The 15,293-nt window shown below is 38.6% G+C and overlaps 1 protein-coding gene across 2 annotated transcripts in view; it reads right to left on the bottom strand.

Annotated features, from left to right (window-relative positions):
* Positions 1-234: 234 nt before the first annotated feature.
* Positions 235-15,293, bottom strand: part of CASK (calcium/calmodulin-dependent serine protein kinase (MAGUK family)) — a 139,992-nt gene continuing 124,933 nt past the window's right edge. For both annotated transcript variants that reach the window (XM_009318891.1, XM_009318892.1), the window contains 5 exons: positions 14,231-14,311; positions 14,059-14,139; positions 9,900-10,102; positions 7,950-8,033; positions 235-1,640 (listed from right to left, as the gene is read on the bottom strand). In XM_009318891.1, coding sequence (XP_009317166.1) covers positions 1,464-1,640; positions 7,950-8,033; positions 9,900-10,102; positions 14,059-14,139; positions 14,231-14,311 — 626 coding nt within the window. In that variant the 3' untranslated portion in view covers positions 235-1,463. The remainder of the gene's footprint in view (positions 1,641-7,949; positions 8,034-9,899; positions 10,103-14,058; positions 14,140-14,230; positions 14,312-15,293) is intronic.

Below are 15,293 nucleotides of genomic sequence, written 5' to 3'. Positions count from 1 at the left end.
AACCAAACACCACGTCAGCACATGCTTAAATCCTCTGACTTGGCTCTGCTCTGATTCTAAATTAGTTGAACTTGTGCCCGTAGGGACGGAGCAGAGCCCCTGGAACAGAGAACAGGCTGTGCCCCTACAGGGGCCTTCCCTTAACAGACTTGAAGAAACCTCTTCTCACTGCACGAGTCACTGACTTGTTCTTGAAACTCCCTGCGATGAAATGAAGGACCCAAAAGCATTTAATTGTTGAACACATAAAAGGAAGTATATTTAAAATAAAAAAAATTGGTCAGACTGTAGAGTCAATTACCATTTTTAAAGGAATTTACAGGGCTGTTGTAGATGAGTCTTTTGGAATAGTCAGTTTATCGCAATGCCTAAACTGGTTTCTTCATTGCACAGTATTTTCTTTTAAAATGTGTGCATTTTTAAACAATTACATACATATTAAAAATCAGCACTTCTTTGCTTAAACTTAATTAAAACGTTAATACTCTCAGACAACACAGATCTGAAGTGGTGAAACCAGTAATTGCCCCCTCCCACCTTACAACAAATTAAATTGAGACAAAATTACAAACACATTTCACTACATGATTATTATTAATAAAAATCAGTTTTTTTTTTTTTATAAAGTTGCCCAAAATGCAAGGGATGTGCATAGGTTTACAACTTAGTCAGAATAATATTTTACTTTATTCCCTTGGGTACGTGTTCCCATGAACGGAATGTACTTTGCTGTAGATTACAGGTTTTATCAACACAGATACACCAACAGCATGAACGCTTGCGACTGTCCACATGCATTAAGAGTCAAGACCCAATTTCAAATTTCTAAAAGTTTTACAGAGTTCTTCAAAGAGACAGTATCACGTTACCTGGATGTTACACAAAAGTACTTAAAAATACTATCCTAGGGGAAAAAAAAAAAAGAGAGAAAAAAGGCCTTTAAAATTTATGAATTTGTTTCGTAACCACTAGACTAATTACTTCAAATAAATAAAGGAAAGCCAAGTATTCCAATCCATAAAATCAGACTCTAAAAAGAATGTAGTGTTCCACCCCCGAGTTAAGGTAACAGAATCATATTATTATTACTATTAAAATAGATTATAGAAAGCAGCATCTATTTTGTGCAGTTTTTAGGGGCCCTTGAAATAAAAAGCTATGATTTCCAAAAATATAACATTCCAAAGGACTGAATAATACATATATTTAAAGATACATTTTATTAAAGTTTAGGAGAAATGATTAAAAAAAAGATACTGTCTCTTTAAATTAGCGTTTAATTTTTTTCCCCCTCCTCCTATCTATTCGGACATGACAATAATTATATTTTAGGTCACACTACATCTAGGTAGTCTCTAGGGGCCAAGACCTGTTGACACAAGGTCAATAACGAAGAGGTTTTCCATGTATGAGGTGGTTCCCAATAATGACAGATTTTTTTTTTCAATTCTCTCGTGACCGGTCTAGTAGACCCAGGAGACCGGGACCCACTGTGAGGCTGTACACACAAGCTCGATGGCTTCCTCCAGGTGCCTGATAGTTTCATCAATTTCATTGTTGATAATTGTTAGGTCAAAGTAGTGTGCATATGTTCTCTGTAAGATTTCAGACTCCTTCTGCAGGCGCTGAAGAGATTCATCCTGTTCGGCGGTCAGAAAAGAAAATGGGAGAGAGAGAAGTTGGATCCTTTTGTACTCTTCTACAACAGCTTTCTAACTGTTGCTTACAGAGACGGAAACAGGCAAAAAAGCCCTACGGAGGCCTAGGTGGATGAGATCCCCCACCTAAATCTATGGAAATCACACGGGAGAAATGGCACAATTTCTCTCTTGAAGCTGACATTCAAACAGCACTCAGTCATTGACATTACTTGAGACAAAACACAAGTCTAGCGTTAAAAAAGCAAGGCAGAGGATGGAAGCTTAGAAAGCAGCACAGACATGAGCAATGGAGACCACATACGAATAAAACGTACAAAGCGCACAAATAAGAGCTATTGGGCCTATGTCCAGGTAAGAACACGAGAAACAGGAGAGGGTATATTGTCAGGTATCGGCTGTTCCCGGTTTTGGTAATGTTTTCTGTTCAACATCAGTCTTCTGGGTCTACTTCCTTTAATAATCATTTACTGATAAGGAAGTTCTCGTTCCGTGTTACCCTGCGGTTCCTATTTCAGAGCATGCCATTTCCAGCATCTCTTAGTGGGAGATCCTGAAGACGAACCACACAGCCTGCGCTCAAGAAGGGCCAACGACAGCAGACTGGTGCTCTCCGTGGCTTTGTGTCAACGCCCTTACAGAACAAGTGCATCCTACTTTGTGGGAGCGCTACTGGACTCTCTGCAGCCAGCAGCGCTACAGCGAAGGGCTTTGTTAGCGAGGTCTGCCTTTCTGAGAGAGCGGGATTGCGAAAGGCTTCTTTCTAGGGCTTTGCAGCAATTCTAAGTTTGAATTCTCTTCCTGCAAATTCCCTTGGAAATTTAAAAAAAAAAAAATCATTTGCTGCTTTCAGGAACCTTGAAATAGCCGCAGGAAAGTAATCAAGTCCTTCCTGCCCCACAGGTTTGGGGTGGATATGGAGCAAAATTACATATGAACAGTATAGACTCCTGCTGCTCTGTAGTATCTATAGGGTTACCCTACTCGATCAATGAATGGGATATGCTTTATTATAACCGAGTTCTAGGCTGCAGGAAGTACAGACACAGTGCCTATAGCTGGTTTCACAAGAAATTATTCTGGGAACAGATTTTATCCAGCTAATAAGAGACTCCCCCCTCCCCTTTTTTCTGTTTAAACTTCCCAAGTATTTGTAATTACAGTGGCAAGTAGCTGTGGAACAGCGTCTTTCAGGTCCTCTGAAGGGAACAACCTGCGCTGCGACAGTTCTCCTTCTCTGTAGCTATGAAACCAGCCACTTCTGGAGGCTGTACCAGAAGTGGCTGGGACACTTCTGGCTGTCCCACTTCAGTGGCTGAAACCAGCCACTTCTGTTCTGTACCAAAGTTACAGTTCTGCTTCTCTCCTGAAGCTGCAGCCTCAAATGACGGGGGGATGACACCTTCACTTGGTAACCACTACAAATTTCATTCAAGTCAGACAAATACTCCTCACATGCGCTTCTGTACAAGGGATGCTCCTTGTATGGACCATTATGCATTGCCAGCGATGCCTGGAACTTCTGTAGAAAATACCAGTGCATGCAAATTCAATTTATGCTATTAACAAATTGGACAATATGGGTCAATACTAATATTAAATATTTTTGTGGAACATTTCATATCGCCCAGTGTCTTTAAGCCAAAAACCTAGTTAGGTAAACTGCCAACTTCTCATAGATTCCAAAAGAGACATCAATTTATATCAGCAGAAGATTTAAACTTTTCTGCTTAAATTAACCTACAAAGGAAAAAAAAAAAATCATACTTGTCAAGCAAAATATTTTCAGTGCTTTAAACATATCTAGCTAAGATTAATTTTATATTTAAAGCCAGTCTTAGCAAAATCATATTGCACCTTTAAAAGGGTTTTAATCTCATGGCACAAGGCTAACAGTACCTGAAAAAACCCCATGGAGCCTTAGAACTGTTAAGTCATATGTAGCTTTTTAACTGCTATTCAGATTTCCCATCAGCGTCATCTTTACCTACAAGTATGAGAACGAACTTTTCTCACTAAAGCATCTATCTTACTGTGACTGACAATAAAAATCTGAAAAACATACAACTATCTCATCTTAAGAACAACTGGTACGCAGAGAAGAATGAATACTAATATTTACCTTGCACACATAGAGGTCACAAAACTAAGATTTCAAAAAATCATTAAATTCTAATATTTTTCTGACTTAGCTTCTCCTAGATCCAACTTTACTGGGATCAAAGTGGTTGTATTTTGGAATATCTAAATTTCCTAGCCTGTTGGAAATGTAAAACATTACTTCTTTCATATACTGTTAGGGGCAGTAATAAGTTTGGGACAGGCCATTGCAGCAGTTTTCAAATAGGTTCAAACTTTCTCAAGTCCTGCAAAAAGAAAAGCAATTACAGTTCTGGATTTTTGTTTTATTCTGGGACCAAATTTCACCTGTGTTTGAGATAGAGTATCTACTTGTACATTCAAAACCATGCCAGACTTGGCTGTTTCCTCTGTGCCTGTAAGTCTTAAATGCCAAAATTAATCTTCGAAGCTAACACTTCCTCAAAATTTTTGCTGTAGTAAGTTCCTCTTAATTTCTCTAAAATTTCTTAATTCAATTTTGAATAGTAAACATCCCAGATTATTCTCCAAGAAGAATATTCTCCAGCAGTTGTGCTCTCAATAGTGTCAAGAAAGAAGATGCTTATCAAAATGTCCAGCTAGCTGCAGACAGACAAATGAATGGCCACAACTTCAGTAATTTCACATCTGGGAGCAGAACATCTGTCTTTTCTTCTTCCCCCAGCTCTCATGCAACAGGTCCATTTTATGTGGGTCTAGCTGCAGTGTGTCCATTATTGGAACACACTTTTCTTTCCTATCACTAGAATTCAGTTCACTTTCCTAATCTTCTCTCCTTCTCCACCACAGCTGGGACAGAAAGAAGCGAAACATGGCTTTTATCCACGAAATCTCTCCCACGTGCATAATGGCCACCAGTGATATCTTCAGTCTGTGAGGGCTGGGTTTTTTTCGCCTTAAAGTTCATAGGACAATAGCTGCTGCTTGTGACAGTCAAAGCACAGACTAACAAATTACTAATATTCCCTTCTAAGGCTGTGAAAAATGTATAAACACACCATCAGACCTTTGCCAATTTTGCTCCAACAGAAAGAAACTCTCTTCAATTTAAACAGCTGGTGGACTGCAAACTTCTTAAGAAAAATTCCTTTTATACTTTGGCTGTAGGAAGGGAGGAAGCATAGCTAAAGTTCAGAAGAATTTGGCTCAGTAAAGATTTACACATGGCTCAATAAAGATTTAGATCAAAAAAGTGGAGCCTGTCAACTCCTCTTTGCTGTTGTCTGGGCAATGGGAGGTAGAAAACAGCTGGAGGAAAGAGGAACTACTCCAGTGTTTCCTGATACGCTCTCTCCTCTTTCTGTTTTAGCACAGCAATAATCTGATTTAAGTTTCCTTTGCGATTAGACAGGTGGATACACTCTGGGAGATTTCCTATATGATTTAAACTGGTTTTGTGCTTTGCAGAATTGCTCATGGTGCACTGCTATATTCAGTTGGAAAGTATAATATTTTGCCTCCTCACTCTTGCTGTGTGATCCTTGATTACTGAGATATTTTGTGTGGTCTATGATAGCCTAAAGTGTCTCAAGAGAGATACTTTTAAGATCAGGTCTCTGCACTGATTTTACCACAAAGTTCAGATGTACAGCTGTAAGAGTAGAAATTTTACTCTCTAGTTTCTTTTTACTAGCAGATAATTTTAGCGCAGATATCTGAAGTCATTATTACATTAAATTTTTATTCCAATGGCAAAAGTAACGTTGAATGGGAACAAGCATATCTACATTCTAAAACTACTGAAATAACCAGGACTACCTTGTCAGCCCCTAGCTGGTACTTACAGGCAATTTTCTGCACCATTTTGGCAGCTATGTACCATTAGTACGAGTGCAGGAAAATGAAAAGAAAAGCAAAGATGAAATTTAAGAAAACATAAGGGGGGAAAAAAGGACAGTCATTTACAGAACTATTCTCAAAAAGCATAAGTAAAATAAACAAAGCAGGATAAGAGGATAAACAGAAAGGGATACTCACTATACAAATGAACCTTTGAAAAAGAAAGCATGAATGGGAAATATGAAACACACACTCTCCACCCTTGTTTTGCTGCCTTGCAGGCTGCTAACACACGGACACAATTTGTGTATCTCCCTTCATGCAGCCCAGTAAACCTTGGAAAATAGGATCCTGTATTCGGGTAAGGTCTGTTGCTATTATCGTTTCCTGCTCCTCCCTTTCCTTAAGTTTAACTGATTCATAAATTAGCATGCTTTATAAGTGTGGCCTCAGTTCAGCAATTCATGTGCCTGAGTGAAACCCTGTGTGCACAGAGACTTCAGTCACAAGAACTTAAAATAAAGACACAGCCTTACAGCACGAATGCAAATATTTAGAACGTAATACTTTACTTCTACTAATATTTCTTTGGCATGAACAAATATTTCCCCACCACTACTATAAAAGGTACATTTCTGTCCTCTTCCCAGTGTACTATGCAAAATGTTTTCTCCCTCGTATGAACTGTCCCAAATGTCTCTGTATTATATCCTACAGCTGGAAGATTAGAAGTTAAGTACCACTGGCAGATGAGTGAGGCCAAGGAAGACTATTTGGGAGCTGAGACACAGGTATGGAGGCAACAAACCCAGGCAATTACATCATTCCACAGGGTACCTGGCTGCCTGAGCGCTGCTGTAAGCACAATGCTTGCCTGACACATCCTAAGAACGATTCTAGCTATTTTTAAGTGATGCCATGCCATTTGCTTGCACAAAAGCAAATTCAGTGTAGAATACAAAATTTTAGTATTTTCTCAAGATCATACCGATTTACAGCATACACCAACACCAGCAGTTAGACAAACTGTCACTTCACAAACAGTGCAAATTGTGACGTTCTGAGAGATCTTCGTCTGTACACTCGTGACATTTACCAGTTAGGGTACGGATCCATATGCCACAGTGAAATGACATAACTTACTGCTGTGCAAGTTAAAAGATCCTTCTTCCCCCTCCCATCTCTCTTCCTGGCTATATGCTTTCACTGCTTGTTCTGGCATTGGTGCTTGTCAGAGCCTTTGTGAGCTGCTTGAAAACTGAAAAAATCCCATTTGGAGCTAAAGTAGCTCACTAAAGGATCTGGTAAGTGCCATGGCCAGTGCAGACTGGCAGTATATGTCCCAGAAGCAAGTTAGAGAGAATCACTCCCTTCAGCAACAGCGAACCAGTAGAATGCCTCAGCTGCATAATAAATAATAAAAGCTGCAATAAAATTGCAGCTCGAGGCCAATAATTTTCACTCTCTACTTGCTATTTTAACAATCATTCAGGGTATTTGCATTTAAATATGTTTGCCTTGTTCCTTATTTTCCTGCAAGCCTCTGCAGTGATGTCATAGTTTCATACTTATGATATTGTAATTACATTTCTATAGAAACAGGCTGTAGAGACAGGGCTTCTGACTTTATTTTTGCGTGATCAAGGAGACATCTAGGAGATTTGGAATAGATTCATGGTCAAATCCAATTGATTAAATACCTTAATATCATGGTTTAAAAAAGGCCGAGCAGTTAAAAGTGTTTGTATAAATACTGTTTGCCCTGTTGTGAGCTAAATCCAGAATTGCCTGATATCATCTTTGAAATCAGTAGCAATCCGCAGAGCAGATACTCTACAAAAACTAAGTAGGAAATTCAGGATATGGGCCTCCATGAATACTTAACATTATTCCAGAAGCAATTACCCCTTTGGTCAAAGCTTCCAATTCTTGGAGAACAGTCTTTGAAATAAATAAGCCTTTTTCTGATATATATTTGCTGTACTAGAAGATAGAGGTGGGATGACAGCACAGTCACGCACACCCATTTCTTCAGTTCAGGCCAGCTGTAATCTAGTGCTAGCACTGCAACTCAGAATTGAGTAATTTGTGCTAATGATTTGTTAAGGATTTGGAAATGGATCTTTGAGCTAGGGCAGGGAATGAAATAAAAGAATATGTATTTTTAGAATACATCATGTGGATCCTTCAACTTGAAGGTCATATTTTGAATTAGAAAAATCAGTTAATAAACAATAAATACCCCTCAATCAACTTAATAATGCTGCCATACAATTGTCTTTCTGCCTCTCCATTTACAGACAAGGAAACAATTAAAGAGTCTTATCTGCATATTTGAATGCCATCCTTAATTTTGTCTCTGATAGGACATTAGAGTGCAACATGCCATACCTCATTAATGCCCGGGGTAATCGTAGGTGCAGCAATAAAAACAACAAAAGGAGCAAACTCTGCAGTTCTCAGGACCTTCAATGCCTAGGTGAAAAAAAATCAGACACTTTAGAAGAATGCCCCAGCAATCAATGTGAAATAAGTTTAGTCACACAAGCAAAAGATACAAAATCATGATTTACCAACGCTGGTATTTGTTTTTAACTGATCTGGAGTCAAGACCTTAGTAATATAGACACTTAACTTTTTGTATTATTTTACATTCTTGGTGGTCAAACTATATATTTATCCTTAATTAAAGTGAGTTTTCAAGACAATGAAAGCTTTAGCATTTTCAGAGGGGCTCTTCCCATACAGTCTCAAAGACTGCAGCATTCTGTTTGCATTTAAACTGAATGATTAACACCAGGTAAAAAAATTCAGTCATGCCATAAATAGGGAAAAGAGCCAACTGTATTTTAGAATAAAACTTGATTAGAATATAATTTTTTGTCTGACTTTTTCTAGTCAGACAAATAACTTTTTTGTTATTATTTTCCAAAACAAACGAGAATGTGATGTGAGAAGTTTGAAGTTTTTAAAAAGTAAGCCTAGTGAAGTTTTTTAAAAAGTGAGCATAGCACTAATGCAGTAAATGAAGTACCAATCCCCTGAACCAAATCTATGCAAAAGAAAAGAGTTCTCATTAAAAAGTTGATGTAGTCATAATTTACTGAGTGACCCACGGAGCTGCCATAAGTGAAACTTTGGTACAGATCCAAGCTAGACCGAAGTGCAGGACAGCAAGCAAACATATCTCAGATGAACGCAAACGGATGGACAAGATAAAGTAAGACTACTAAAGGTCAGTCTTTTTTTGCTCCTTCCACTTCCTGTCTTCTCCAAACTTTAAAAAGCAAACAAAAACCCAACCAAAAACCCCAATCCATCCTTTTCCCAGGCTAAAGAGGTTTTAATCTCTGCTGCTTGAAACCCACCTGTATATATCATCTATGCCAACCTCCTCTAAACAAGAGATAAAACTCCAGATGTGAAAGTCAAGAAAACTCACAGAACTAAGAGTACCCAAGGGAAAACAGGCAAGTGGTGTAAGATAACTAGGAATAAGTCCACAGACAGGCTGGCCTTAATGAGCTGAGGCGGATCCATGAGGAAGCTGGCTAAGAAAGAGGCTTGCTGGACACATGCTGGAGGAAGTGTAGCAAAGGTGGCTGTTACCAAATGTAAATATATTCTAACAAAGATTAAAATGGCTTCTGAGAATTGCAAGGCTTCTGAATAACGCAAGTTGAAAAGGTTTATCAAGAGAGTTTGCTTTTAACAGCTGCTCCATTTGAACTAAGTATAAATGCTGCTCTCCCTGAACACTGTTAAGTGTGGGATTTTATTTTTCAGAACAGCACCACACCAGCATACTATGTGAACTGTCCTAAATAATTTAGTCAGGTATCTTATTTCTGTTATGAAATTCTAACTAAGAATTCTAACTAATAATCTAAGAATTTTAACTTCTTGAGTCCATTCACAAAGGAGAAAGAAGGCAGCAAATTTAAATAGATAACACTATTACCCTCTAATACAGCATCAAAGAGAAATTTTTGAAAATATCGAAACATTGCTCCTGGCAGGCAATGACAATCACTTGTTTTGATACATTTCACTGGACATAGACTAATGTATTAAAAAGTTACATGGTAAGTAGCTTTTCAAGCTATAGGGGTTGCATACCAAGCTAAACTATGAATTTGTTTCTGCTGTATGTTCTTCTAACCAGATGAATACCAGAATTCTACTTCACAGATTGATACCTTGGTGTTCCAGGGCCTTTTGTTCCAAATTACTGTATGCATTACTTATCTGGTGTCCAATCAATAAAAATAAATACATCTCAATAAAATAAGGTTGAAGGATTTGTATCAGTCCCATCTTCAAATACTTCTAATTAGTTACCTGAGGTTCTACATCAAGTATTGCAATTAGTCCCTGCTCATGGATCTTTCGTATTGTTTCCAGTTTTGTCCCATACATTGCATCCTCGTGGCTGCCATATTCCAAATATTCATTGTTTGATATATCCTGCATCATTTGGTCATGTGATACAAAGTAGTAATTTTTCCCATTTTCTTCATCTTTCTTTGGAGGTCGGGTTGTGTCTGAAAATACGAAATATTTTTAGTACAAAAGCAATATTAAGCTTATATATGGCTTTTTGTTTGGTTTATCAATACTTATTCACTGAACGATGACCTGTCAAATCACATACAGAACAATGAAGCATGAGCTTGGGGTAGGCAGAATGACAGGGGCTGGGAAAAGCAGGAGTCTGGGGGATGCGTGTTGGGAAAAGCAGGAGATGAAGGGATGTGTAAAAGGTAAAAATCAAAAGGTAACAGAGGAAGAACAGAAGGTCATAAATAACCTTTACCTGGTCAAGACTATAGACTCTATCAGCTGCTTTCAACAGCAAACAAAGGCCAGATCTCGCAGTTTTTAATAGTTTCTAAACAATTCAATTAACATCTCCATTTTACCCCAGGGGCCGGTACTGGGCCCAATCCTGTTCAACATCTTCATTAATGATCTGGATGATGGGGCAGAGTGTACCCTCAGCAAGGATGCCAATGATACAAAACTGGGAGGAGTGACTGATACACCAGAGGGTCGTGCTGCCATCCAGAGGGACCTTGACAAGCTGGAGAAACAGGTTGACAGGAACCTCATGAAGTTCAACAAGCGGAAGTGCGAAGTCCTGCACCTGGGGAGGAACAACCCCATGCACCAGTACATGCTGGGGGCTGACCAGTTGGAAAGCAGCTCTCCAGAAAAGGCCCTGTGGGGGGTCCTGGTAGACACTCAGTTGAACATGAGCCAGCAATGTGCCCCTGTGGCAAAGAAGGACTAAATGTATCCGGGGCTGCATTAGACAAAGTATTGGTAGCAGGTGGAGGGACGTGATTCTTCCCCTCTACTCAGCACTGCTGAGGCCAAACCTGGAGTGCTGGGTCCAGTTCTGGGCTCCCCAGTACAGGAGAGACATGGACATACTGGAGAAAGTCCAGTGAAGGGGCACTAAGTGACTGGAGCATCTCTCCTATGAGGAAAGGCTGAGAGAGCTGGGACTGTTCAGCCTGGAGAAGACAAGGCTTAGGGGGGATCTCATCAATGAGTACAAATATCTAAAGTGAAGGTGTAAAGAAGATGGAGCCAGTCTCTTTTCAGTGGTGCTCAATGACAGGACAGGAGGTAATGGGCACACGCTGAAACATGGGAGCTTCCATCTGAATGTAAGGAAACACTTTTTCACTGTGAAGGTGACCGAGCACTGGCACAGGTTGCCCAGAGAGGTGGTGGACTCTCCATCCTTGGAGATATTCAAAAGCCACCTGGACATGGTCCTCGGCAACTGGCTCTAGGTGGCCCTGCTTGAGCAGGGGGATTGGACCAGATGACCTCCAGAGGTAAGGATCTCAACCATTCTGTGATTCTGTAGGTCATCTGCTCCTCTTTTCCCACAGGCACGCTTATCTTTCTTCTAATATTCCCTCATATACTGATTTACTCTTATATTTTTACACTATCACATTTATGTTGGTGACATACCTGAAACACCACATCTCTTCCCAGTCTAATCCCATACCTTCCAACAACCCTATCATAATTTCAAACAAGGTATCCAAAAATTGAATTCATCTTCTATTTTTAACTATACCTACTACTGTTCTGAGGTTTAATTAGCAATGTTCTGAGGATTAATTAGCATATTTTAAAGATGAAAAGTTCTATAGAAATATTATAGATCATAGTTATTATTTTAAGGAATTCAAGAACAATGGATTATATAAACCATATAATATCACTATACTACTCACTGCTGCCCTAGGTCTACTGAATTTACATACTCTTCCATTTCTCCCAAATCCTCTTCTTTTGTAAAAGCATTTCTGTATTTTCATTTTTTTACTTAAATTCTTATGAGGTTTTCTTCTTCTGAGTGTGAACGTGTAAGTCTGAAAAGTGGGTGAGGGCCTGATTACTTGTGGTCAAGAGAGATGAAAGCTACTTAGCAATAACATGCTTTTCGAATATATTGCTTCTGCAGACCTATGTGGTAAGAGTTGTATGGCCTACTAATCCTTTTAATTAAGTACCATTGTGTGTGACATGACTTTTATGATCAGGTTTTCAGTAAGTAGATAATTTCTTCATAAAGCATTCCCCAAAACGCCACACCCAACTTAAGGCCTATCTCAGAAGCTACCTATTCCTATCACGGTTTTGTAAAAGAATGCAGAAAATGCAGTAAAATCCATCCCTCAGAGTTGGAGAGAATAAATTCAGTTACCTAGAGTCAGCTGAAAGACAGATCAGGTTCCCATACTTAAAGTGTATGTGATATATTTTGTATGATCTATTTATATCACTAACATAAGGAAGTAATTTGGGTCTCTAAACACCAGCATAAAGTGCTATTTTAACTGCCCTTAATGCCTTAGATCTGAAACACCCACATAGGACTATTAGATATAACACAGGAGTTAAAGGAGACATTGCTCTTCTGGAGTGGTGCTGGAGGTCAGGTGATGTCTAAAACAGGCATCTAAACATCATACTGATGCTTAAGCACCTGAATTTCATCCTGATTTGCAGTCGAGTCTCTTTAGTCTTCTTACATAATCAGTGAAGCAATTTCAGTGCTTCCACAGAGCAGGAACCTAATGCAGGCAATCTAAGGCATGGTTGTCACGGTATAGGCGAATCCATTTTAATAGGCATTTGAAGATAAAATAACTAGCTCAGCTTCTACCTCCCCACAGCAATACAGTTAGTACTTGAGAGAGACTGCGTGAAAAGCATGCTGTAAAACATTGATTAGTTTTAAGTTCTTTGTAATGGAGAACATATTTGCTGGGTTACTACTCCCTCCCCCCTGTATAGTCTTGTCTGTATTGAATAACATAGGTACAATGTACATCACATACTCCTGGCACCGCACTTTTAAAGTGTCTAATCCAGGATTTTAGTGTCTAGATATAAACAGCAGTGTGACAAACAGTGCCGTTTCACATTGCTGCTGGAGTGGTCTAATGGTTCATGCTTTCAAAAGGGCTAGGTCTTTCTGTTTTCCTTCTGCTGGCACTGGTCTTTGTCTAACTCCTTAGCGAGCAAGCCTGGGGAACTTCAATCAGCAGCAAACTAATCCTTTCCCCCTTCCAAACAGGTTTACAGATAAGTTCTTAAAAGTAATACTTTTTAGCAACAACAAAAGCCTTATAGGCAGAAAAACACCTAAGTGCAATTTTAAAGTAAAGCACTAGCAAGGTATAAAGAAAATTAAATTAATGCATAATGGTCATCAATGTCACTTCTGAGCCATGCATGGGGCTTCTGAAGTCAGCCTGAAATAGAGCGGACAGATTCAGCTGCTGGACGCTCTTGTTTCAGAATGCCTAGCTTGAGGAAAAAGGGTGCATCTCCAAGTGATCATGTAGTAGGATATGCAATTCCTGCATGGTATTGGCAGAGATTGTCACGAAGGGAAAACCCCCCTGTGCTCTTTGTAACAACCCACTTGTAAGCAGTGAGGTTAATTGCGTTTTTTCTTTTTCTTATTGTCGTCTCTGGAAACTTGAAGTTATTTTAGTATAATACCAGTCCTCAAGGCTAGGCTGTGAAAAGTAATTTAAAACACTGAGATAAGGTACACATTAAAGTTTTCCTCTAAATCCAGTTTATACTTCTTCTCATGGGAATTATATAGTTTTCAACGTCATGGCTGTTCCAGTCTTAGCTGAACTGTAAATGCAACATTAGCAGAGAAAAATGAAAAATGTTTTAGCCTTCACTCTAAATTAACAAACATTTGGGGTAGAGAGAAGTATGCTTAACAAGACGTTTTGTGAATGCTAGGAAACATTCCATGTAAAAGTGGTGTTACTTACTACCCCTCCCTCTGAAAAAACAAAAGAAGAAATATACCCAGTCCTAACACAGTTCCCACCTTTAAGACAGGATTCGTCTCAGCAGAACTGAACACATGTAGTACTACAATGGGTATATTGTCAAGGATGCTACAAAGCAATTCTGCACTACATTGAACATTGCTACTTACGAGGAATGGGGTAAGCAAATCTGTCCGGGTGTTTTGTGATGAGTGTGTTTTTTATGTGTCTTCTTCCAACACCATGCGCACCTAATCCACAACACAAAAATGAATTATAAATTTTCCACCAGAAGGGGTTCAAAACTATGCTGTTATGTTCAGAATAATAACTCAAAATTACCTAGTAAGACTAGTGTTTTCCTTTTGAATGCTGGCAGTTTTACTACTTCTTCATACGTGACGAGATCTAATTGATCAAACACTAAAACACAAAAGAAACCCCCACAGGGATAAGAAAAAAAGGCATATTAAGGGTGATAATTAATTGTGCTACAAATTATAATTTTAGCAAGTTTTAGATTTACAATACAAAGTAATATGTTATGGAAAATAAAACCATTTCATTATGCAATTTTAACAAGTGTTCATTTAAAAAACTGTGAAAAAGCAATAACAAAGCTACTGAAATGCTCAGGAAAGTTTGCATGTCCTTTCATGCAGTGTTCAGCAGACCACAAAAATTAGCTAAAATGGCATGCCATTCACGTTTGCATTCCTAAGAAATAGCAATACTAAAGAAAAATCTGTAGACAGTGACCAACATGAATACAATATGAGAACATCTATTTACACTAAAGATAGGGATACTTTCATAATCATGTTTTAACAAGATCTGTGAGAAATGTATAGAGGAGAGAGTTAATACTTTGTGGTATATGTTCTTCAAAGCTACCACCGTATTAATTGTAGTTAGAGTTCTCTTTAAACACACGTGCTAGTTAAATTGACATGCTTTTAAAACTTGTGACAGAATGACGAATTCTAACGAAAAGTGATGGCATTACATAAAAGAACCTCCACCGTATTTAGGGAAAAATTGTAAAAGTATTATTTCAGAAATAATTTCAACTGCAGTTGAAATTGGATGAATTCCATCATGCCTATCAATCTACTGTCAATTGCCAAGGTATGTAACGATTGACAAATCAAGTTTTGTTCATTAAAAACAGCTTATTGCTCCTGTGTCCAATAACACATCATCTGTGGTAATTCTTGCAGAACTCTAATGAAAGAAGAAGCCAGGAGGCAGCTAATTATATTTATAAAGATTACACAAATCAGCAATTGTGAGCCGAATAACAAACAAGAGTTTTCAGTTCTGTATTTATGCGTGCTATAAAAAAGAAGAGAGGAGAGACTGCATCTAAAGTATGGGATTCTTTGAGTGTTTCCAAGTCCTAAGC

The sequence above is a fragment of the Pygoscelis adeliae genome, unplaced genomic scaffold (assembly GCF_000699105.1).
Source record: "Pygoscelis adeliae isolate BGI_AS28 unplaced genomic scaffold, ASM69910v1 Scaffold92, whole genome shotgun sequence".
In the NCBI taxonomy this organism is placed as follows: Eukaryota; Metazoa; Chordata; class Aves; order Sphenisciformes; family Spheniscidae; genus Pygoscelis; species Pygoscelis adeliae.
This window is presented reverse-complemented; position numbering and strand designations above follow the sequence as displayed.